Source organism: Quercus robur, chromosome 2 (genome assembly GCF_932294415.1).
Source record: "Quercus robur chromosome 2, dhQueRobu3.1, whole genome shotgun sequence".
Classification (NCBI taxonomy): domain Eukaryota; kingdom Viridiplantae; phylum Streptophyta; class Magnoliopsida; order Fagales; family Fagaceae; genus Quercus; species Quercus robur.
The window spans coordinates 32,679,000-32,696,253 of record NC_065535.1 but is presented as its reverse complement, the minus strand read 5'-3'; the positions used below and the strand labels follow the sequence as shown (position 1 = coordinate 32,696,253).

General features: G+C 42.7%; 2 protein-coding genes across 2 annotated transcripts; both read right to left on the bottom strand.

Moving 5' to 3' along the window:
* Window positions 1-4,991: 4,991 nt before the first annotated feature.
* On the bottom strand, window positions 4,992-7,561 carry LOC126697729 (uncharacterized). The gene is made up of 3 exons (XM_050394821.1): window positions 7,196-7,561; window positions 5,096-6,544; window positions 4,992-5,021 (listed from the first exon to the last, which is right to left on the bottom strand). Exons 1-3 carry the CDS (start codon window positions 7,559-7,561, stop codon window positions 4,992-4,994), a joined length of 1,845 nt encoding a protein of 614 aa, XP_050250778.1.
* Window positions 7,562-7,564: 3 nt separating this feature from the next.
* LOC126697722 (uncharacterized) lies at window positions 7,565-8,590 on the bottom strand. Its single transcript, XM_050394809.1, has one exon. The coding sequence runs from the start codon at window positions 8,588-8,590 to the stop codon at window positions 7,565-7,567; it is 1,026 nt and encodes a 341-aa protein (XP_050250766.1).
* Window positions 8,591-17,254: the final 8,664 nt, after the last annotated feature.

The window sequence follows — 17,254 nt, the reverse complement described above, 5'->3', positions numbered from 1 at the left end:
GATAATAATATGTGATTAATAAATGAAAAGGTGTAGATAAGTGATAATAATGGATCTCTCTCTTCTGATTCTCATTTTTTTTTTTTTAATAAAAAAAGTGAGGAAAATTGTGAAATATACTATGAATAAATTTAAGCATATAAATTTTTTCACAACTCATTTTAAAGTGATATTAATTCTGAGATGCAAACCCCACTAGCAGTTTCCCCCTTTAATTTTTCATAATATGTACTATGCTCCAAATGGAAAATTGTCCAAACCCGCACTAAATTGGCTTTGATGATTCCTTGATTATCAGTGGGTTGATAAGACTTAAACGTTGATCTTCGGGCTATCTCCTGTAATATCAAAGACACAGAATCAGAGGGGACCGGTGATGACCGGCCAAAAATCCTCCGATGATCAAGTTAGTTACTTGGAACTCTCTGTAACGAAGAAGTATTCTCTTAAAAGTAAGAAAGTGTCTGAATACCTTTTTCCTTCATCGAAGAAGCCTTATATAGTGTGTGGAACGGTTATCTATTTGGTAACCGTTCCCAGTGTCGAGGAGTCCGGAGAATTGGGAGTAACCGCTGTGGAAGTTACTTAGGTCGGACGGGCCGATGAACTCGTCCATCCATAGTAAGGATGGACGAGACCTTCATGAGGAGCTCGTCCACCTTTAGTCCATCCATAGCAAGGATGGACGAGACCTCCAGGATGATCTCGTCCACCTTCAGTGAAAGACGGACGAGATCATCTTGGAAGGCTTGTCGTTCATAAATGACAAGTAGATCTTAGAGATATTAAGCTCGTCCATATATGGACGAGGGTCGCTGGTACGCTTGTCGTTGCTTCTGTCGTTGGACGATACATATGGACGAATTATGGACTCGGGATTATTTGTGACACCATCAGTTGCCCCCTCGTCCATGTGAGTCGTCCAAAAGGTTGAACGTTCTTGGACACAATTGGTTAATAGTTAATGTGCCACGTGTCCTTTTCTTATTAGAGACTGATTCCGTCGATTTATTTTTCCAAGGTAGATGCCACGTGTTGCTTCTGTATTGGTTGGGTCGTTTCGATTACCCAGGTCAGCATCCTATAAATGGTGGAATGCCTCCCTTGACCCTCCTCATTCCAGAAATTTTCTTCCTTGACATCCATCGTCTAGAGCCTCGTCTAGGAGTTCTCTGCGTCTAGAGTCTTCTTCCGTCTAGAGCCAGGTACTCTTCTTTTTCTCGTCTTTAGGTTTAAGTTTCTTGTTAGGGATGTTTGTTGCTTCCTCGTCTACAGATAGCCTTAATAAGGTTATAGACGAGTATTGTGATGATACTAGTGATAGGTCTAGCTCTAGCGGTGCTCGTGATGAGAGTGGAGGAAGCACGGACGAGAACTACTCTTCTGGGGCCCCTGGGCTACCTATTGAAGTCGTCCAAGAACAGCTTAGGAGAGCTTCTGGCTCTCAAGCTGGTTCTCCGTCCAATCCTACGGACGAGGTAGAGACCGTCTTTAGTTGCGCTGTAGGCGTCCATTCTAAGACGGACGAACAAAGGTTAGGTAACCTTAGGTCCTGGTATCAAATCCCGGACGAGTTTAACCCTAGGCTACCCGTCCGTGGAGAGTGGTGTTGTGAGCCCCATTTTGGAATAGGCGTCTATGAATCTTATTTCTTAGGTGGCCTTAGGTTTCCTTTAAATGCCTTTGCTAGGGAGTTACTAGTCAAGTTAGGTTTAGGTGTTTGTCAATTCAATCCCAATGCATGGAGGTTAATTATCTCCATGCAAATTTTATGGAGGGAAGTGTTTGGTGGGGACCGTCCTCTTACAGTGGACGAGTTCCTTTATTGTTACAAACCTTCTGCCATAAGTCAGTCTGAAGGTTTTTATCAGTTTACTGCTAGAGGGAATGATTGTAGGTTGATCAAGTCCCTAGCTTCGTCTGATAGGAAGTGGAAGACGGAGTTCATTTTTCTTTCAGGCTTCTCGGCAAGGAACCCTGTGGACGTTGGCAGGGATCCCTTTCCTCCTTACACTGGGGACTTGGGGAACCTTCGTCCAGAAGGTACGTCCCTTCCCCTCGTCTATTTTTATTCTTACTCCTATTTGGTACATTTACAATTTCTAACCTTTATTTGTTCATTGTGTTGTAGCTGCCAAACGTCCGTCCTTGAGCAAATTTCACCGTGACCGCGTCCACAGGGCTCGTCTACACGCAGATAGGAGCTTCCATTCTCTTGTCACGCTTAGACGTCTAGCCAAGTGGGGTTTAGGTCCCGAGCCTTCAGACGAAGCTATAGCTCACGAGGTTACTGTGCGAAAAAGTAAGTTTTTAGATAAACTTCCTTTCCCTTTTCTTTTTTGTATACCCTTTTCTTTTTTTGTATACATTTCTTAACTTGTTCATCTCGTCTTAGGAATGTCAACCATGAAAGAGAACAAAGGGAAGGAAATTGCTGGAGAAGGGAAGCGTCCTGAGGGTATAGCCCAGGATCGTCCTGAGGGTCAGACGCGTCCAACGGCTGGGGACAAAAGAAAATTCTTGCCAAAGAGTATTGACTTGGAAGGGCTCCCCAATCGTAGAGACAAAAGGGTTAAGCAGAGCTCGTCCAAGGTGGTTAAGTCAAAACCTCCTCAGACTCAGCCTGCCGTCCAGATAGTCGACGTGGACTCGTCCACTCCAGTTGAATCCACTCCGTCCAAGACTCCGCCCAGAACTCCTTTAGCCAAGTTTACTATGCCTGGCTCGTCCCAGCCTTCTACGAACATTATTGAGAGCGAAGATCTGGCTTGGGAACGTTTCCAGACAGCCGTCAAGGACGAGGATATAAACATGTGCTACAACATGGGCTTGAAGGAATTTGAACATTCAGGCGTCCATGACCTCTTCAAGGTATGCTAGTATCCCTCGTCCTTGTTCAGTTATTAAATTTTCCTCATCTAATCATTCATGTTGTTCTGTCTATTCACAGGCCATGTCGAAGTTTATAGCAGCGTCTAGACAGGCAACGGAGCTGGACAAGACGAGAGTCTTGTTGGAGACAAGGATTCAGGAGGTGAACGATGATTGTAAGAAATGGGCTGGGTTTGCTGAAAAAGCTAAGGACGAGGTCAAAGAGCATAACAAGTTGATTGAGGAGCTAAGGACGGATGCATTGGAGAAGGAGACGCGCATTGATCACTTACAACAGGTGAACAATGAGTTGAATGCTCGTCTTTCCAAGGCAAGAGAGGACGCTGTGGCTGAGTTCAAGTCGTCCAAAGAGTATACAGACACTTTGGATCGCAATTATGCAGCTGGTTTTGAAGATTTCAGAATGGACGCTGTTGAAAACTTTCCTGAAGTTGACTTCAGCACAATCAAGCTTAACCTTGCTGCTGCCACAAGCTCTCTCCTCCAGACTGGCTCTGATGACGTCAACGTGGAAGACGACGCCAGTACTCAGCCTCCTCAGGACGAGCCTGCTGTGAATGCTCCCCCTTCTTAGGACGAGATTTTAACCTTTGTAGCTTTGCTTTTTCTTTCTTTTTGTAACTTTTATGTTTGGTCCTTTGTTTTTGGACCTTCTTTATGTAACAAGAATACATTATACTCGTCCATGGTTTTAGGACGGGTTTTTTAAGTATACTAGTTCTGCTTTTCAAACTAATCAAGGGTTTTTGGACGTAGGATGTCCACCCTTTGAATGAAGTTTTATTTTCTTTGCATGGATAAATGATTTCATTTTCTTTGAATGGACGAGTGATTTCATTTTCTTTGCATGGACGGATGCTGCTAAGCTATTTTACTCTTATCTCGTCCATGTCGAGAATACATATTTTTCATGTAGTCTAACTCGTCTTAGCAGGTAGTATTTTTAATTAGCTTGATTCGTCTTAAGACTTGCAAACTAATTTTACATACCGTCTACTTATTTTGCCAACTTTTTGTCTCGTCCAGAATTTGGATTGTTTCAGTTGGCTTTACCTCGTCCATGAGTTGGACGAGTATGGATGTGGTTTCTTTTATTCAAGAAAATTTAGACGTTACATCTCTGCGTCCAGAGATTTTGTTCGTCTTGGATCTTTCAACCCTCTTGAGGATTGAATTGGACGACAATATCATGGAGAATTCACACAACATTTTGTACATAACATAAATACTGTTTACAGACAAGGCACATGCACACTGATGCCTTTTTATTTAATAAATACATACTTCATGACTTCGTCCATAACCACAACACAACTATAAAAAGTAAATCATAGTTTCAAACTTCACACACAAACAATACCAAACATAGTAGTATCAAACAGCATCACTCATAATAGTACGCTAGTAGACAGATAAGACCCAAGTCTCGTCCATAGGTTCACTCTTACTGGTAGTACCTCCTCAGGTGCTCCACATTCCAAGGATGTTCCAATTTTCTCCCGTCCAGGGCCTCCAGGTAGTAGGATCCTTGCCTTTTACAGTTGATTACTCTATAGGGTCCTTCCCAGTTTGGGCCCAACTTCCCATGTGCTGGGTTCTTGGTTGACAAAGAGACCTTTCTCAGGACGAGATCTCCTATATTGAAACGCCTAGGCTTCACCATCGCATCATACTGCTTAGCCATGAGGTTCTTATACTTTGCTGCCCTATATTCTGCGTTTGCCCTTACCTCGTCTATTAGATCGAGGTTCAGACGAAGCTGGTCCTCATTATCCTTGTCTTGATACGTCATCACCCTGTGATTAGCCATATGCACTTCTGCAGGTATGACTGCATCACTTCCATAGGCCAACTTGAAAGGGGTCTCCCCTGTAGGGGTCCTCACAGTGGTCCTGTATGCCCATAAAACTCCTGGTAATTCATCTGGCCATATTCCCTTTGCCCCCTCAAGCCGAGTCTTGATGATTTTCAACAAGGATCGGTTTGCTACTTCAGTCTGGCCGTTGGCTTGGGGGTGTGCAGGCGAGGAGTAATGGTTCTGAATTCCAAAGTGTAAGCAAAAGTCCTTGAAGAGTGCATTGTCAAATTGCCGTCTGTTGTCAGACACCAATACCTTCGGCACTCCAAATCTGCAGACAATGTTCTTCCACACGAAGTTCTTAACATTCTGTTGTGTGATATTTGCCAACGGTTCTGCCTCCACCCATTTGGTGAAGTAATCGATGCCCACAACTAAAAACTTCATCTGCCTTACTCCCATAGGGAAGGGACCCAAAATGTCCAATCCCCATTGTGCGAAGGGCCACGGTGCTACCATTGGGGTGAGATATTCCGACGGTTGCCTGGGGACATTGCTAAATCGCTGGCACTGGTCGCAGACTTTAACGTATGCTTTTGCATCAGCTTGCATGTTCGGCCAGTAATATCCTGCACGAACGACCTTGTGGACAAGTGATCTGGCTCCTGAGTGATTGCCACATGCCCCTTCGTGAACTTCTCTCAGCACGTAGTTCGCTTCGTCCGGAGCTAGGCACCTAAGGTAAGGTTGAGAGAAGCCTCTCTTGTATAGTACTTCATTCATAAAGACGTATCTAGCTGATCTCACCCTCACCTTTCTGGCCTCGTCCTTTTCTTCTGGTAGTCGTCCGTCTTTCAAATATAATATAATGGGAGTCATCCAATTTTCTCTGTTATCCACCTGCTGTACTTCCTGGGCATCTATACTCGGCATATACTGAACTTCATCTGACTTCTCTAATGATTCATCTGCTGAGGCCTCTTTTGCTATAGTATCAGCTTCCACGTTCTCCTCCCTGGGGATTTGAACGAAATCAGCTTTTTCGAACCTTTTCACAAGGCGCATCACCCTACCAAGGTATTTCTTCATTCGTCCTTCCTTCGCTTCATACATCCCATTCACTTGCCCCATGATCAGTTGGGAATCTCCCATAACACATATGGACTTGGCTTCCACGGACTTCGCCAATTCTAGCCCTTTGAGGAGGGCTTCATATTCGACTTCATTGTTTGTCGCCTGGTACTGTAGACGGACTTTATGTTTCAGTTTGTCTCCCTCTGGGGACTGCAGGACCACACCAATTCCTCCTGCATGCCGTGTAAACGAACCATCCACATGGACGATCCATCTCTTGCTGTCCTCTGCCTCATTATGACTTGGGGTAAACTCTGCGATAAAATCTGCTAGGGCTTGAGCTTTTATGGCATGCCTTGGTTGATATCTGATATCGAACTCACTTAGCTCCACAGCCCACTGGATTAATCGTCCTGCGGCTTCCAGTCTATTCATTGCTTTTTTGAGAGGATGATCTGTCATAACATTAATGACATGTGCTTGGAAATAATGCCTCAGCTTCCTTGAAGCTGTGATCAGTGCGAAGGCCAACTTCTCCATTTGTGGATATCGTCCTTCCGCTCCTTTCAATGCCTTGCTTGTATAATACACAGGTCTTTGAACTTTATCTTCCTCTCTTATCAATGCTGAGCTCACAGCATATGGGGTTACCGCTAGGTACAAATATAGTTCCTCTCCTTCCACTGATGGACTTAGCAGCGGTGCCCTGGTAAGGTATACCTTCAAATCTTCGAAAGCTCTCTGACACTCGTCGGTCCATTCGAATGCTTTTTTGAGAACCTTAAAAAATGGCAAACATTTATCAGTAGCTTTAGAAACAAACCTGTTAAGCGCAGCGACTCGTCCAGTGAGGGATTGGATTTCCTTAGTATTTTGCGGTGGCTTCATGTCCAGTATTGCTTGAATTTTATCTGGATTTGCTTCAATTCCCCTGTGGGATACCATAAAGCCAAGGAATTTCCCTGATGATACTCCAAAAGCACATTTGCTAGGATTCAGCTTCATGTGATACCGCCTCAATGTCTCAAATGTCTCCTGCAGGTCGTCTAGATGTCTTCCTTCGTCTTGACTTTTCACCAGCATGTCATCTACATAGACTTCCACATTCCGCCCAATCTGCGGACGGAACATGTGGTTGACCAACCTCTGATATGTCGCCCCTGCATTCTTTAAACCAAACGGCATCACCTTATAGCAGAATAAGCCTTGACTGGTGACAAAAGATGTCTTCTCTTGATCAGCCTCGTCCATTCTTATCTGATTGTATCCTGAAAAGGCATCCATGAAGCTAAGCAATTTGTGGCCTGCAGTTGAGTCTACTAACTGGTCAATGCGCGGTAACGGATAGCTGTCCTTGGGGCAAGCCTTATTCAGATCAGTGAAGTCAACGCACATTCTCCACTTTCCATTCGCTTTCTTGACCATCACTACATTGGCCAACCAATCCGGGTAGTACACTTCCCGAATGAACTTTGCTACCATCAGCTTTTGGACCTCGTCCTTGATTGCACTATCTCTTTCTGGGGCAAACACCCTCTTCTTTTGCCGCACAGGCTTGGAGGAAGTACATACATTCAAACGGTGGGTAATGACACTAGGGTCTATACCCGGCATATCATCATGACTCCACGCAAACACGTCGATGTTATTCTTCAAAAATTGGACGAGGTCCGTCTTAATCTTCTCTTCTAAATCTGCTCCAACCCTGGTACACCTCTCAGGGTTATTTTCATCCAAGGGAATATCTTCCAATGCTTCAGTAGGTTCTGCTACAACCCTCTTTTCTTCAATGTTCATTGCTTAAACTTGTTCATCCATGGCCAGCATGGCCAAGTAACACTCTCTTGCTGCCAGTTGGTCACCTTGTACCTGTCCTACCCCGTGTTCTGTTGGAAACTTGACTGATAAGTGGTAAGTGGAGGTAACAGCTTTCCAACTATTCAAAGTTGGCCTCCCAATGATGGCATTGTAAGAGGATGGACAGTCTACCACAAGGAAGTTCACATCCTTGGTAATCTGTCGTGGATATGCCCCCACTATCACGGATAAGGAAATGGTACCCACTGGTTGCACCTTCATCCCACCAAAGCCTACTAGGGGGGAGTTCACTGGACGGAGCTGGTCTCGTCCTAATCTCATCTGCTGAAAAGCTGGATAATATAAAATGTCTGCTGAGCTTCCATTGTCCACAAGCACTCTTCTGGTTGTGTAGTTTGCAATTAGTAAGGAGATGACGAGGGCATCATCATGAGGGTGATGAATTCTGTCAGCGTCCTCGTCCGTGAAAGTAATTGCCCGCTCGTCCGTGGATCTTGCTATTGGTGACCGTCCAGAAAGCTGGACGCTTTGTACTACCTTCAAGTAAGCTTTCTTGGACTTGGACGACTGGCCAGTTGTACTTCCCCCAATGATGACTCTTATCTCCCCGAGTGGTGGTCGCGATGAATCTTCCATCTTTCCCTTCTGTTTCTCGTCTCTCTGGTCTCGTCCAAGGAAACTCCTCAGCTTCCCTTGCCTTATGAGATTTTCAATTTGTTGCTTCAAGTCAAAACACTCGTCCGTGTCATGACCATGATCCCTATGGAAATGACAGTACTTGTTCCTGTTGCGCTTGTTGGGATCACCCTTCATCTTCTCCGGCCACTTCAGGGAAGGATCATCCTTGATTTGCATAAGGACTTGCTCAAGTGGGGCGTTTAAAGGGGTATACTGCTGGTTCCGTACTGGAGGGCCTGGCTTCTTACTTTCTCGATCTCTCCTTTCCTCCATCCGTCCCTTCTTTGGACGAGTACCCTGCTCGTGCTGACGACTGGGATTTGCGTCCATTCTCTCGGACCTCTTCCTCTTCTTAGCAATGATTGCATCCTCTGCATTCATAAAATTTTGAGCCGAATGGACGAGTTCGGCCATGGACTGGGGCTCTTTCTCGTAGAGCTTATGTATAAACAGATCTGAATTCACCCCGTTGTGGAAGGCTGCCAGTAGAAGCTTATCATCTGCCTCGTCCACACTGAGAGCTTCCCTGTTAAAACGGGTGATAAATGACCGAAGGCTCTCGTTCTCTCCCTGCTCTATCGTCAACAAACTGGACGAGGAACGCTTGTGCCTTTGTCCTCCAATGAAATTGTTAACAAATAACTTGCTCAACTCTTCAAAAGAACTCACCGAATTTGGAGGTATTTTACTAAACCAAACTCGCGCCAAACCCTTAAGGGTGGTTGGGAAGGCCCTACACATTATCTCATCAGGCACTCCTTGAAGATGCATGGTGGTCTTGAAAGTGGCTATGTGATCAAACGGGTCACGTGTTCCATCATATGAATCCAGAGAAGGCAACTTGAACTTTGATGGTAGTGGGTGACCGTTGATGGAGGCCGTAAAGGGAGAATCAGTCCTGTGAACCAAGTCTTCTATCGGATTCGCTCTTTTCATATTCTCTTTCATCTCCTCCATAACTCTCTTCATTTGGTCCATTTCTTCCTTCAAGTATGGTACCGTTCGCGAAGTGGTGCCTCTAAACTGACTTCCGACTTCGGTATTCTCTCTTCCACCATGACCATCTGTTTGTCTTCCTTCACGTTCTTCTTGTGTTTGCCTCCTCATATTAATCTCCATTCGTAATTCTTGGTTTTGGCGAGTCAACTCCGCCATAGCGTCTGCCATAGATTGTGCATGTTGGGCAGATGACTGCATGACCGGCGCAGACTGGCGATCGCGAAGCGGGTTACTGCTTCCCTGATGGCCTGGGCTAGTAGCCCTTGATCTAGTCCGAACCATCAACCCTTTGTCACGGAGAAACAAACTGTAAAACAATCGTTCCCACAGACGGCGCCAACTGATGATTCCTTGATTATCAGTGGGTTGATAAGACTTAAACGTTGATCTTCGGGCTATCTCCTGTAATATCAAAGACACAGAATCAGAGGGGACCGGTGATGACCGGCCAAAAATCCTCCGATGATCAAGTTAGTTACTTGGAACTCTCTGTAACGAAGAAGTATTCTCTTAAAAGTAAGAAAGTGTCTGAATACCTTTTTCCTTCATCGAAGAAGCCTTATATAGTGTGTGGAACGGTTATCTATTTGGTAACCGTTCCCAGTGTCGAGGAGTCTGGAGAATTGAGAGTAACCGCTGTGGAAGTTACTTAGGTCGGACGGGCCGATGAACTCGTCCATCCATAGTAAGGATGGACGAGACCTTCATGAGGAGCTCGTCCACCTTTAGTCCATCCATAGCAAGGATGGACGAGACCTCCAGGATGATCTCGTCCACCTTCAGTGAAAGACGGACGAGATCATCTTGGAAGGCTTGTCGTTCATAAATGACAAGTAGATCTTAGAGATATTAAGCTCGTCCATATATGGACGAGGGTCGCTGGTACGCTTGTCGTTGCTTCTGTCGTTGGACGATACATATGGACGAATTATGGACTCGGGATTATTTGTGACACCATCAGGCTTTAAGTGGGATATTGCAATTATTGAATACTTAATTAATTAAGGCAAATTACATTCCTTTATCTTGTTATTATTTTTTTTTCTAGCCCTTATCATTGGCTTAAGATAATTGTGGAAAGTTGTTTTCAAAAAAAAAAAAGATAATTGTGGAAAGTTACAATCCACCAATTTATTTTATATTATTGGTTTTTTATTATTTTTGTTTAAGCCGTGCATTTTGCCATAACACAATATAAAAAATTGTCACAATACAGTTTCGCTTTCTTTTTTTTTTGGGGGGGGGGGGGGGGGGGGGGGGTTGAGGAATACTGTGAACTTCATTCAATTTAAACAACTGGAATTACATCAATGTGAAGAGCTTTTTCAAGATAAAAAAAGGATTTTCTTCAACCCAATTAGAAAAATTGTTAATGCCTAAAGTATATTAAGCTAACAAGTGAGCAGGTCTATAATAGACCGTCTATTACCATCCTGCTTATATGAAATATTTCAACTCGGTGAAATTTATGCGTAAAGAACATTATACCACAGATAACCAGAGCAACAAAAGAAAGCGTCGAAACTTAGTTAGACAAAGCTCTGGAGATGATCAAAGAATCACCCTCAAGGACAAATTCTTGGATCCCCATCTCCCCAGCAAATTGTAGACCAACTTCAAAGGCCTTAGCCTTTATCTCGCTAGTACCCGAAGGGGCCTTAATTTTTCAGCACAAAGCAGAAACCAACTATATCCCTTCTCATCCCGTATAATTGCCCCCACTCCTGCTTCCATTTGTGTAAAAAAATTTCACAGCACAGTTCCACTATCATTGCTTTTTTCAACATGAAAAATAATGGAATTGTGTTGTGGCAAATTTTTTTTTTGGGTATAGTGTTACGGAAAAATGTACAATTTAAATAAGAATAATGATTAAAAAAAACCCCAACAATATAAGAAGTGGAATTATATTGTTGAAAAGATAAGAGCTAGAAAATATAAAATTGAAACAATAAAATGATGGATTGTAATTTTCCAGCATTAAGCATTCAATAGTTGCAATATTCTCTTAACTATAACAATGTAACAAGGATATTAAGATTAATTTATTGTGGGTCTTGAAGATTTTCTTAATGGATTGTAAAGTACAATCTCAGTATTAAGAGTAATCTAAACTGAGATTATATCTGTTTGTGTGAAGAGAAATATTCAGAGAAAGAAAAGCGTAACAGAAAAGAAAGAAGAAGAGAGAGAGAGAGAGAGAGAGAAGAGAATGAGAAAATGAATTTTCTTTCTTGATTGATTACTGAGAGTACAATCATACATATATATAATGTAATCTGCCTATGGTATTGGGTAACAGAATTGATCCTGATCATCCGGATCAATCTCCGTGAATTTAGGAGAGCTAACGAACTCTAACTGACAGAGGTTTGGCGCCATTGTATTTAAAATCTGTTCCATGCTTTAGACGACACCGTTTCTAGCAGCTGAAGCTTAAATAACAAACATATACAAAACGGTGCGTTGAGCTTATATTACTTTAGTGAAACGGTGCGTTGCAGCTGGATGTAAACCAACGGTCATCCCCAATTCAATCATCTTCAACCTTGCGCCTATGATGCAGAGAACTGAAATACAAATCAGCTATTTGGAATTTCCTTTAGCTTCTCTGAAGTGGAATTACCATGATTACTAACATCCCCCCTCAAACTTTTGGGGGAAGTTTCCAACAGAAGTTTGCGCCGTTGAAGAAGAAAAGGAGGAGACGGTAATGGTTTGGTAAAAATGTCAGCAAGGTTGTCCTTGCCAGAGACAAAACGCACACACAAGTCTCGACGCAACACCTTCTCACGAACATAGTGGTAGTCCACTTCGATGTGCTTGGTGCGTGAGTGAAAAACAGGATTGGCAGAGAGAGCAATGGCAGAAGCATTATCACACCAAAGGACAGGAACATGGGAGAGAAAAATTCTCAATTCTTTGAAGAGAATACGCAGCCAAGACATTTCTGCAGCAGTAGTAGCCAAGGCACGATACTCAGCCTCCGTGGAAGAACGAGCAACAGTGGTCTGTTTCTTGGATGACCAAGAAATGGGAGAAGAACCCAGAAACACCAGGAGGCCTGTGGTAGAACGACGATCATAAGGATCGCCAGCCCAGTCTGCATCTGAGAAAGCTGTGAGAGTTAAAGGTCCAGGGGAGAAGAAGATGCCATGATACAGAGTGCCACGAAGGTATCTGAGAACCCTCTTAGCAGCCTCAAGATGAGTAGTAGTAGGTGTGCACATGAATTGACATAGCTGGTGCACACTGAAAGCAAGGTCTGGGCGAGTGAAAGTCAGATACTGAAGAGCTCCAACCAGGCTTCTATACTCAGTGGGGTCAGAGAGAGCAACACCATCATGTGGAAGTAACCTTGTAGAAGGGCAGCAAGGGGTCTTTGTAGGTTTTGAATTCTCCATATGAAAACGATGGAGAATGTCAGAAGCATATTTGGTCTGTGTAAGATGAAGACCACCTGAAGTTCTAGAAATCTGGACACCCAAAAAATAGTGTAAATCCCCAAGATCCTTAAGCTCAAAGACAGCACTGAGGGCAGCAACAAGGGAAGAAACATGCCTGGAATTGTTCCCTGTGAGAATAATATCATCTACATAAAGAAGGAGGTAGATGATAGAATCCTTGGATTGAAAAATGAACAATGAACTGTCAGCAAAGGAAGCCTGGAATCCCATATGAACCAAGTGAAAAGTGAACCTCTCAAACCAAGCCCTTGGTGCTTGTTTAAGACCATAAAGGGATTTGTGCAACTTGCAGACATGTGTAGGATGAGCTGCATCAATGTATCCTGGAGGTTGCTGCATGTAGACATCTTCCTTGAGATGGCCATGGAGGAAAGCATTCGAGACATCAAGCTGCTTTAATGGCCAATTACAACTGACAGCAATGGCAAGAACTAGTCTCACAGTAGCTGGTTTGACCACTGGACTGAAGGTCTCTGAGAAATCAACACCAGCTTGTTGATGAAATCCTTTGGCAACTAATCTTGCCTTGTACCGAGCAATGGAGCCATCACTATGAAGTTTGATCTTAAACACCCACTTACAACCCACCAGATTAGCATGTGGGGGAGCAGGAACCAAGGACCAGGTCTGTTGCCTCTGTAAGGCTTGAAATTCTGCATCCATAGCTTCACACCAAACTTGATGCTTGGATGCAATTCTGTAAGATGGAGGCTCAGTATGTGTGTAGTCCAACACAGCTTTATAACAAAGCTTAGGATTAGGCTTAACAATGCCACTTTTGGATCTTGTCTGCATTGGATGTGGGACAGGAACAGTGGGAGCAGTGGATAAAGGGGAGAGAGAAGATGGATTAGGGGAAGGGACAGGGATAGGCATATCTGGATCAGTGGATGGAGGAATAGAAGTGAGGGTATTGGAAATGATAGAGTCAGAATTGGGGTTGACTATAGGAGTAGATGATTGGGAAAGGAGAACATCAGTTGCATTAGAACTAATGGGGGCATGTGGTGTAGGAGTTGTAAGGGGATTATATGGACCTAAGAGTGAAGGTTGATTAGAGGCATGGAGATAGAGAAGATTGGACAACCAGAGAGCATTTGAAATATCAGAAACTGGGGAAGCAGATTGACTAATGGCAGGTGTAGGTTTAGATGAAGGAAACTTTGCTTCATTAAATAGGACATGCCTAGAAGTATATATGTGATTAGAGGAAGGATCAAGACACAAATATCCTTTAGAATGGATGGAATAACCAATGAAAATGCACTCCTTGGTTCTGTGATCAAGTTTATGGCTGGAATAAGGTCTAAGATGAGGATAGCAAGCACAACCAAAGACCTTGAGCTGTGTTAGGTTAGGGGAAGTAGAGTACAACTTAGACCAGGGAGACACAAAGTTAAGAACAGAAGTAGGAAGTAAGTTTATCAAGAAAGTGGCAGTAAGTAGAGCATAAGACCAAAAAGAAGTAGACATAGAAGCTTGAGATAGAAGAGTGATTGTGGTTTCAATGAGGTGCCTGTGTTTTCTTTCAACAAGACCATTCTGTTGAGGTGTGTATGGACAAGATAGCTGGTGGATGATGCCATGTTGGGACATAAAGGATTTAAACTCAATGGAAGTGTATTCTCCACCTCCATCAGACCTGAAGGTCTTTATTTTGGTAGAGAATTGAGTTTCAACAAAAGCCTTGAATAGCAGAAACTTGGAAAACACTTCAGACTTGTATTTAAGAGGATATAACCATGTGAATCGTGTAAAATGATCAACAAAAATCACATAATATCTGAAGCCATTGACAGAAGTGACAGGGGCAGGACCCCATACATCAGAATGCACAAGTTCAAAAGGAGATAAGGCAACAAAATGAGACTTAGGAAAAGGTAAATTGTGCATTTTGCCATACAAACAATGAGTACAAGTTTGAGCAAGATTTGTACACTTATTAATGACAGACTTATCATCAGGAAACACATATTTGAGAACTTGATCATGTGGATGACCAAGTCTCATGTGCCACAGTGACTTATTGAAAGCAATAGACTTAGAAACAGAGTTACAAACTTTGGAACCTTGATTACAGAGATTGGAAGACAAATGAAGTTTTGAAGCTCTATGAGGATAGATGGGGTAAACTCCATCTTCACTCTTGCCTTGGTAGAGGACCTTCCCCGTGGCCAAAGCCTGAATGGACAGAATGTTTTTGTCAAAATAACACCAGCAATTGTTATCTTGACAGATTTTATGGACAGAAGCAAGATTTGAGGAGATAGAAGGGACTCTAAGAACATTATGTAGGTGAAGATTGGAGTAAGATGAAGGAATTAAAGACTTACCTATGTGAGTGATTGGTAGGTTCTGCCCATTACCTACTGTGAGATGATCCTGACCTCCATATGGCTGAGGAAAACTGAGTTGGTTAAGATTGGCAGTCACATGATCAGTTGCAGCACTGTCTGCAAGCCATGGCTGCTCTTGTGCAAGACAAGCATTAGATGCTGTGGCCATAGCAGCAAGTTTGGTTGGGGGATGCTTGCCTTGATAGGCATAGTCCATCCTGTGATAACAGTCTAGAGCTGTATGACCAAGTTTGTGATAGATTTGGCACATAGGCCTATCTGATCTTGGAGCAGAAGAGCTTGACTGATGAGATTGAAAAGGTGTGAATTGATTATAGTGAGGTGAGTGATTTCCTGCATTTCTTCCTCCTCTTCCACCTCTATTGTTATAACTTCCTCTGCCTCTGCCTCTATTATTTTGATTGAAATTGCCACCAAACTGATTGAAATTGCCACCTGACTGATTGAAGTTACCACCAGGCCTTGGAGTAGCAGTAGCAGCTAGTGCAAACATTGAATCTTTAGTATCTAACCCTTCATTCAGTGTTTCTTCCTCTCCATTGAGCATAGTTGACAATTCATCAAAGCTTAATGGTGTGCTCCTGGTCCTTATTGCAGACCTGAAAGCATTGTATTCCTTTGGTAATCCCTTGAGTGTTATATGAAGTAACTCCTCATCATCCAAAATAACTCCAACTGCCAGTAGCTTATCCCTCACAACTTTGATTTTCCTCAGAAAAGTATCCACAGAATCAGCACCCTTCTTGAGGTTATGAAGCTCTCCCTTTAGGTTCATCACATGAGACCTAGAGATTGAGGAGAACCTATTTTCCAGAACCTTCCAAACTTCCAATGCAGAAGTACAACCAACAGTGAGAGACAAAATTGAAGGTGAGAGAGTGGAGCTGATGAAAGTCAATAGAGCCTTCTCTTTAGACCTCCAGATTGTAAATTCTGGATTCACAGATGCAGTGTAAACTCCATTAAGATCCTTAAGAAACTTCTCTGGAGCCAATTGTGGCTCTTCAAGCACTTCATACAGAGAATAAGTTTCTAGAATCATTGTAATTTGATGTTTCCACACGATATAGTTGGTATTATCCAACTTAACTGTCATCATATTTGACATATTCGAGAGCAGAAGAAGTGGTTGATTCATCACATTTATTGAAGAACCAGCAAATGTTGATGAACTTGCTCCTGTGGAAGAAGACGATGCAGCTGTTGAATTTGTGGCTGCCATTGTTGAGTTCTGTACAGGAATCTCAGGCTCTGATACCATGAAGATTTTCTTAATGGATTGTAAAGTACAATCTCAGTATTAAGAGTAATCTAAACTGAGATTATATCTGTTTGTGTGAAGAGAAATATTCAGAGAAAGAAAAGCGTAACAGAAAAGAAAGAAGAAGAGAGAGAGAGAGAGAGAGAGAGAAGAGAATGAGAAAATGAATTTTCTTTCTTGATTGATTACTGAGAGTACAATCATACATATATATAATGTAATCTGCCTATGGTATTGGGTAACAGAATTGATCCTGATCATCCGGATCAATCTCCGTGAATTTAGGAGAGCTAACGAACTCTAACTGACAGAGGTTTGGCGCCATTGTATTTAAAATCTGTTCCATGCTTTAGACGACACCGTTTCTAGCAGCTGAAGCTTAAATAACAAACATATACAAAACGGTGCGTTGAGCTTATATTACTTTAGTGAAACGGTGCGTTGCAGCTGGATGTAAACCAACGGTCATCCCCAATTCAATCATCTTCAACCTTGCGCCTATGATGCAGAGAACTGAAATACAAATCAGCTATTTGGAATTTCCTTTAGCTTCTCTGAAGTGGAATTACCATGATTACTAACAGGTCTACCACCGCATACCTTTGGTATAATGATCATTCCACAAATATAAGTGTTTGTGGGGTATATGAGGCAAATGCAGGGGTTCAAGTCTCTATGAGGGAGTTTCACACACATATACATTTAGATTAGGCTAGAGTAAAATTTCTATCTTGTATAAAAAAAAATTTAAAAAAAATTATTGTGGATCAACTTTTTTTTGTTAAACAGACGAAAAATATTAACAAAGAGAATAAAGGGTATATTATGATAATTTTGGGGGAGAAATTGTTACCCTTTAAACCAAAGGAGAACTTTGCAATTATCTATACTTAAAAAGTATTTCCAGCAG